The sequence below is a fragment of the Athene cunicularia genome (genome assembly GCF_003259725.1).
Source record: "Athene cunicularia isolate RWA chromosome 18 unlocalized genomic scaffold, athCun1 chr18_part1, whole genome shotgun sequence".
Lineage (NCBI taxonomy): Eukaryota > Metazoa > Chordata > Aves > Strigiformes > Strigidae > Athene > Athene cunicularia.
Genome location: NW_020799123.1, coordinates 8,895,044 through 8,903,214, shown reverse-complemented (window position 1 = coordinate 8,903,214; position 8,171 = coordinate 8,895,044). Strand labels below are relative to the sequence as shown.

General features: G+C 46.3%; 1 protein-coding gene across 1 annotated transcript in view; it reads left to right on the top strand.

Annotated features, from left to right (window-relative positions):
• The window catches only part of LOC113486950 (E3 ubiquitin/ISG15 ligase TRIM25-like), an 8,811-nt gene extending 942 nt beyond the window's left edge, over positions 1-7,869 (top strand). Inside the window, exons 2-10 of the mRNA XM_026861296.1 lie at positions 6-477; positions 1,568-1,663; positions 2,526-2,759; positions 3,277-3,433; positions 4,055-4,138; positions 4,547-4,612; positions 5,244-5,270; positions 5,654-5,749; positions 7,130-7,869. Of these exons, the coding sequence (XP_026717097.1) occupies positions 6-477; positions 1,568-1,663; positions 2,526-2,759; positions 3,277-3,433; positions 4,055-4,138; positions 4,547-4,612; positions 5,244-5,270; positions 5,654-5,749; positions 7,130-7,659 (1,762 nt within the window). The 3' untranslated portion in view covers positions 7,660-7,869. The remainder of the gene's footprint in view (positions 1-5; positions 478-1,567; positions 1,664-2,525; positions 2,760-3,276; positions 3,434-4,054; positions 4,139-4,546; positions 4,613-5,243; positions 5,271-5,653; positions 5,750-7,129) is intronic.
• Positions 7,870-8,171: the final 302 nt, after the last annotated feature.

The window sequence follows — 8,171 nt, the reverse complement described above, 5'->3', positions numbered from 1 at the left end:
TTCAGCTGCCCGCAGTGCCGGACCACCTTCCCCGAGCGCCCGCAGCTGCAGAAGAACACGGTGCTGTGCCGGGTGGTGGAGCAGCTCCAGGGCTGCGTCGGGGTCGAGGACAAGGTGAAGGCGAAGGAGGTGGAGGTGGAAGAGGAGGCGGAGGAGGAGGAAGCGGCGAGGTGCGGGGCGAGCGTGTCCTGCGTGCTCTGCGACAGCTGCCAGCAGGCGCCGGCCGCGCAGACCTGCCTGACCTGCATGGCCGCCTTCTGCCTCGAGCACCTGCGGCCGCACCAGGACAGCCCGGCCTTCCGCGACCACCAGCTCTGCCTGCCGCTCCGCCACCTCCACCGCCGCAAGTGCCCGCAGCACAACAAGCTCTTCGAGTTCTTCTGCAGCAAGCACGGCAGCTGCCTCTGCTCCCTCTGCCTCCTCGACCACAAGCTGTGTCACACCAGCCCCGTGCAGCTGGCCAAAGCCGACGCCGAGGTGAGCGGCTGCGGCAGGCAGCTCTTGCCGGGGCTCCCCTTTGCCCCCCTGGGGCCTGGTGGCTCCCTGGGTAGCGGGGTTGTGGGCTGTGGAGTGCTGGACCGAGACTTGGACTGTAAATCTCATGCCTGGCCTTGGCGAGCTGTTACCCGCCCTCCAACGCGCGCTTGAGCGCATCTTCGGAGTCGCTCCTTGCGCTTTCCTCCTCTCGCCAAGATGGTGTTTGGAGGGCGGGGGTGGGCACTGTCATGGAGTCTATTGCCAGCTCCTGTCCTGTCCTGGGCTGACCGGCGAGCCCCGGGTGTCACCTGCAGCTCTGAGCCTCCTCCGCTGCTCCCTGTGCAGGGTTCACTGCATGGCTGTACCACAGGGTGACCGAGGGACTGCAGACAGACATTGCTCTATGTATGTTCTTAAGAAGCAAAGAATTATAAAAGCAGCCTAAGGAGAGCTCTAGCACGTAGATAGAAGCCAGGAGAGGTTCTCCACAGAGTGGAAGGGAAGGAAACCAAGCCTTTGTATCTTAGTGCAGATGAAAATCAGAGGGTAGAAGAGTAAAGCACGTTTGAAAAGTTTAGGTGGACAAACTCCCATCTATTGGCGAGTGTGTATACTGCTTACCCTCAGAAGTCCTCCCTGATATAGCTTAGCAGGGTCTTGAACTAAAGGAACAGGTAATTCACATCTGAGCAGTAAAATTCTCAATTAAAACAAGATGGGTGAACAGTAGTGTTAAGCTAGTGCCCAAAGTCCAAGCCGAGACCATAAGTAATGTTTATTCTTAGCACTGGGAACTGCTCTGTGTGTGCAAGCACTCGGGCCTTATCAGGGGTAAGTCAACAGCGTGCATCTTGCTGTGGGGAGAGGTGCAGCTGCGGGGAGGGTACCAGCTCCACAAGCCACACATTTAGAAGAGTACTTTTACATCCTGTAAGCTTTAAGGAGCAGTAGGTTTTAAACCAATAGTACTAAATGCTTAGTTATTTAAAACTTTCTGTAAAGATGATTCTTACTCCAGTAAGCATGACCCAGCTGAGAGCAGACATTTCAACTGCTTCTCTGAAATAGTTTCTGATCTCTTCTATTGCAGTTGGCGCTGAAGAAGAAACTCGTGGAGCTGCATGATCAGAGTCAGAGAGCTGCTCAGGCAATGAACACTGTGAAGAGAAACCAAAGCCAAGCTGCTGTAAGTGGGTAACTGCTCTAAATGCTGTCAGGTCGCTTGGCATATGCTAGTCACTGCATGTTGTTGATGCTTGTACTCCTACGACAACGGCTGTAGTATTGAGATGGCGTTGGCAGAAGACGTCACTGGGAAAGAACAGAAAAGAGGCGTTTTGGCGGAGCCAGGCAGCTCCGTGGGAGATGGGAGTAAACCAGCCACTGTGCAAGGGTTTTATACTTGCACGTGCTGACACACCTGGCCCGTAACCCATCCTTTTCTGTGGCACCAAAGTGCGTGTCCATGCAGCCTGAGCGAAGGGATTAGTGAGCTGTAACGGCTGCCCCTGTGGGATGGCTCTTCCCCATAGATTACCACAACTAATGCTTGCTCTTAGCTGATGATCGGGGTTGCAGCCATGCTGATGGCTGGATTGGGTGCATCTCCCTTGTGCCATCCTTTCTGAACCAAGTGGTAGAGACCAAGAAACTGAAACTGAAAAGCTGCCAGGGTAGCACTTCTGTGCTCCTCTGGAATGTCTCTCAGAGGATCAGGAATAACTTTGTATTAACAAGAGATGCCACGTGTCAGAGGCAGGAACAGCTGCAGCTGTGCAGATGGCCGTGTGGTGTGTTAGCTCGCCGTGGCACAGCCCTGTCCCAGTGCTGGTAGCTGCTGGATGGCTGGCCTGGCCTCTGCCCCGCAGCCCCTGCAGCTGGGATCTGGAGACTAAGCATTGTCCTGATTCCTTGGGAGGAAATGAATTTGCTTTCCATAATTGAAGCCTGCGTGTTCCTTAAAGGCTTTCATGTAGTAGTAGTAAGCAGCACTTTGTTCACAAACTGTGCTTTTGAAACCAGTGTCTGTCTGCTCTTGTCTGCTCCAGGAAGAAGCTTCCAAAAAGAAAGATTTTATCAGAAGTGAGTTTTTGGAAATTAAAGCTTTAATCGAAGAAAGAGAAAATCAGGCCTTGAAAATAATTGCAGAGGAAGAAAAAAGAGTTTGCAATAAGTTTGATTATATTTACTCTGTTCTGGGATATAAGAAGAAAGAAATTCAGTCTCTCACAGATAGGATTGAGAAGGCGCTGACTGAAAACGATGACATTCTGTTCGTGAAGGTAATACGTCCTTTAAATGCAACTCCAGTTCTTCATGTTTCTAGAATGCAGAATCACACAAACCTGCTGTGGTAGTCGTGCTCTCCAGACACTTTCAGTCAAATGGTAATGCAGTCATGTGCAAGAACCTGCTATAGAAGGATGTACTGCTAAGTACACAAATACCAGTGTAAGAGTGCTGAAGTGGTGTCTGGTAACTCCCCCAGTTCAGCCATTACCTCTCCCACAAGCAGAGGGGCCAGAGGGTGAGAGAATGCACCTCCACGAGGTGTTGCGGCTCTGTGCTGTGACACCATCTAGATCTTTCTTGCTGCTTCAGGTGTCACTTGAGAATTAATGCACGTGGGTTGCTGCTGAAATTTTGCCATGGGTCATGTCTGACGGTAGCCTTTGCTCCTTTGCATTTCAGATGAATGCACATCTAATTTAAAGATGTGCATGTAAAGTAACTTGGTTGTATTTTTCTATGTCTGTTACACAAGGTGGTCTGCATGAGATATTCCATTTGTCATTTCAGGGAGCAGCAGCACTACAAAAAACATCAGCAAAAGATGTTTTCGTTCCTGTAGTTGAAATGAACCAAAACTTGATACATTCCACTTTTCTGTCTACCATCAACCTTAAAGACACTGTGAAACTTTCAGTGACTCAGGGTAGGGAGACAAGAGCAGAAGGTACTGTATCACTGGGAGAATTGGCGTTTTCTGCCTTGGCTTTGAGATCAAATGAGGGCTTTTCTCCCTCCAACCCAAATAGCATTTAAAAAAAATAGTGCAGCAAATACAGTTGGTTAATGTAAATTGTCTCTTCTAACTTCTGCAGCCCTCCATTTCCATACAAAAATGCTACAGTCTGGGCTAAACTAGGAGAAAAAACATGCCATTGTCTCTTCACTTATACTTGGATGAGCTGAGGAATATCATGATACTCTGCCCTTCTGGCACAGCTCAGTCTTTATTCCTTACAGTAATGTATGTTTTTATTATGTAGCAGGGTTGGATGCAGTTAAGATGTGGATTTGAGGGGAGATGTAAAACATTTTAGAGTGATAGGACTATGGTTACCAAACTGTAAAGGTGCTGATCGTTGAAGTGTTGTAGAACAGAGCTCTACTTACTCTTTTAAGCAAAAGTATCTTTTGGACTGGACACGGGTATCTTCTATGCAGTTTCCATCTCTGCCAAGTATCATTTAAGTTCGATTCACGTGACTGAAAAATAAGATTGAAAAATGCTTCACTAATGCATTACTGTTCCTGGGAATACAAACCATAATGTAAAATATGGTCATTGCAGCAAAACTAATGGCTGGGAAAACTAAGCCCCCTCCAGCAGCTCCTCCAAACAAAACCAGTTTTGGAAAGAAGACTCTGGGACCACGTAAGTACTAAAGAACATCATCCTCTCCTAACTATGGATTTATTACTAAATAAGAATTCAAGCAGTTACCTGAGAGCTCTTTGCTTTAGCGGTGATGCGTGATTATCTGTAGTGAGCACACTGGCATGAAAAAGGGAGGGTGGTTTGGGTTATTTAGTGATGGATGCCTCTGCAGCTCTAAAGCAGCAAGCTGTGCAGATACACCGGTGTGTTAGCCTCAGTGTGTGCCTGGAGTGATGTCTGTGCAGGCTGTAAAGCAATGCAGAGCCTCCCCACCCTCTAGTTCTTGCAGGGTTTTTTTTTGTTTGTACTAAATATCTGTTGGCTTGTTCGATGTATTTGTATGAATTGAATCCTGCTTACAAGTGTTTATGTTCTGTTTTTTTTTTCTTTCGCTTGCCTCACAAGAGCATACTGTGAGAGAGAAAACCTCTCACCAGACTCAAGCCACTTCGCAGGTGGAGGCAGATACCAGTAAGTGGTGATTACTAGCAGCCTTACTCAGACATTTTGCTGGTCAAGTCTCACTTACATTCAGAGGCTGGGGTGATGGAGATGTTCTTCATGGCAGGTTCTACTGGGGCCTTTCAGTGTTGTTTTATCCAGATACTGGTATTAATGAGGCACTCTAGCCTGTTTGGAAGATCTTCCATATTCTCGTTTTGAAATAAGAAACTACTTCTGTTACTTCCACTGAGCTCTTGACATACGGTCCTTTCCATTCACAAGTCCTGTGTGTGGAGCACTCACTGTGGTCTGTTGTGGATTGCTGGAGATGAATGAAGTTGTAGCTTCTGTTGCTGCACTCAATCTGTTGTAAAAAGAAACAGAATAGTCTGTGTGCCTCGTGCCAACAGGCTTATTATCCCTTGTCCTAACATGCTGCATCCTGGAGTAGAGATGAAGCTCTCTCCAGGCTAGGCGAGCTTCCCAGTATAGGTGTATTTGTACATGGCTTCAACAGGCTGGACTGTCAGCTTTATGTACTGCTGCAGCTTCAGAAAAAGCATGACAGTGGTGTTACAGCGGGCGTAGGCTATCAGTGGCTTTTCAGTCTCAGTAGAACTCACAGTCCACTTTTTTTTTTTTTTTTTTTTTCCTCCAGAGGAGAAGAAGAAACCTATTAAAGTTGGTGAGTCCAAGCTTTCAGCCTACATATCCTAATTTTCACTGACTGCTTTTAAAATAAGTAGATGGTCACTAGTGTTGGTGTGTTAAGCAAATGTTCAACTCTTGCTCTGAGAAGGCTCTTACTAGCCACTGTGAGAGTGATCAAGCACTGAAAGAGGTTGCCCAGAGACAACAGGGAATTTTCAAAACTTGACAAGACAGTGAGCAACCTGAGCTAATAATGAGCTAAGTTAATGCTGCGTGGAGCAGGAGGGTAAACCAGGTGATAACCTCTAGAGGTCCAGTCCAACCCGAGTGTGTCTGTGTTATGCATGCAGGGTGTGGTGTGTTACGTATGCAGGGTTTCTTCCCAAGTGGTCAAACTCTTTTCTTCTGTTTCCACAGCACCAACCACAGGAACGGTAAATACTGCACCTACCGTTTCACTTAAAGGGCTTATTGACAGCTTTCTGAAGAAATCCAGAAAGGAGCTTTTGGAGTGTAAGACACCCAACATTAACCCTACATAAAGATGAACTTTCTGCACTTAACTGCACTGGTGTTATGTGCCCTCTGTAGTTATCTGACAAAAATATTTTTGAGGGGGTTTAGTTAGCTTAGTTGCTTTAGTAGGATATCAACTGGTTTGTTACAAGTGAAGAAAATTTTTGGAGGATAAGGGGGTGGGAGGTTTCTAAGTGGTTCTTTTGCCAGATGAAATAAATTTATCTTCAGTGTTCCTGTATCTTTATGAAGGTAAATGAAGTTTTCTCAGTAATGTCTTTGGTTTCCCCCAAAATGCCTGCGTGAGGGTAGCCTAGAAATACGATGTAACACACCAGATTTTTCTTTGAAATTAAATGCAGGTTTTGTGTAAGCTCATGATGGCTTGCTTAAGATGCTATACCAGACGGTATACAATATGGTATACCTTTCACTGCCAGATCAGCGATCCCCTTCTTCTGCCAGCATATATTTTGAGTGGTGAAGGAATCCCATGGAGATGCAGGAAGGAAGGAAACTCATTTGCCTGCTGCATAATACAGAGCTGCTGTTGAACGCAGCAGCTATTACTGTGCCTGCACTGTGGAGGACAGCAGAGCAAGGAGATAAACACACATAGGAACAAGTGCTTAGGCAGGACAGTATAAATAGAATCACAGAATCATTCAGGTTGGAAAAGACCATTGGGATCATTGAGTCCAACCATCAGCCTGACTCTGCAAAGTTCTCCACTACACCATATCCCCAACATCTCCAAATGACCCTTAAACACATCCAGGGGTGGTGACTCCACCCCCTCCCGGGGCAGCCTGTAGTCTAGAGGGCTCCTCTCCTCAGCATTCAATGGAAAGCTCTTGAATGCTGTGTTTCTTTATCAGTGCCACAAATAGACACTACTGGCCCTTAACAACAGTTTTCCTTGGTGAGGTTTTCATTTTGCTTTTGTAAAAAGACAGTAAAATGTCACAGCAGTTTTTGTGGTGGTCATCTCAGCAATGACTGATGGTCTGCTACTCCCTAGTACTTCCATCACTCTGTCTCCTCTAACAGCAATATCTCTGCTCTTTGAGTACAACCATTATGCCACTATCAGCTCAAAGAGAAGCTCGTATACGAACGAGCCAGCTGTGAATGTTCAGGAGAGTCTCCTACCTGTAACTTTTTCATAAATCTCAGGTCTTGTAGTATCTGAAGAGCCCAAGAAGGGGATACCCAGGAGACAGCAGTGCTTATATCTAATGCTGTTCTCTAACCACGGTGTAATTCCCTTCCTTTTCCTGTTTCTTCCCATTGGCATTGTTCACCCCTGGTGTAGGCTGCTCCCCAAGGGATTGTTCGGTGCTCTTCAGTACCTTCAAATGATTCATGTCATTGCAGATGCTGCTAACATCACGCTGGATTTCAACACAGCTCATAACAAAGTGGTTCTGTCTGAGAGATATACCATGATGTCTGTCTCAGACACCTCCCTGAATTATAACCACCACCCTCAGCGCTTCACCGACTGTTTCCAAGTGCTGGGGTTCCAGTGCTTCAAGAGAGGTGTCCACTACTGGGAAGTGGAACTGCAGCAGAACAACTTCTGTGGCATTGGCATCTGCTACGGCAGCATGGACCGGCAGGGACCAGAGAGCCGCCTGGGGAGGAACAGCAGTTCTTGGTGCATTGAGTGGTTTAATTCCAAAATATCATCCTGGCATAATGATGTTGAAAAGTGCTTACCCAATGTGAAGACTACCAAGGTTGGTGTGCTGCTCCACTGCGAGGGAGGGTTTGTGATTTTCATGGCTATTGGGGAGAAGCATAACTTGATTTATAAATTCAAAACTCAGTTTACTGAAGCCTTGTACCCTGCCTTCTGGTTATTTTCCAGTGGCACTGTTCTCTCTCTCTGCCCAATGAAATAGTAAGGTCTCATATCATCATTTAGTTTACCTTAGTACTTACATGCAGATAATCAGTCCTGCGGCAACTCTTTGTATGTATTAGCCTAAGAAGTCTTGAAAATTGAGACAAAAATTATTAGCTCTTTTAAGCAGTTTAGGAAATCTGCTGATTGCTGGTCTGAATTGCTAAAGCCTTTAGATAGTGATGTAGTAAAATGTTGATGATTGTGAAACGTTGATTGTGCCTCTAAAAGCAAAGTTATTATATGAAACCATTGTTAAATGTCTTCAGTAGTTGCTGTGGCTTCTGTGGTTTTCTGTAAAGGATCCCCAGAATTCATTTTCGGGTCCAAATGTGTTCCACAGGTAGCAGTAACCTCTTTGAGAAAGAAACAGGAAGAATACTTTGACAAGTTCAGGTTCCAGGCTTTGAGGTTGCCTTTTTCTCTATACACAGACTGTTATCCATAGTCAGGATTTGCAGTACATGTGTTCTCGGTGTATGTCTCCATTAGGTGATACACAATGAACTA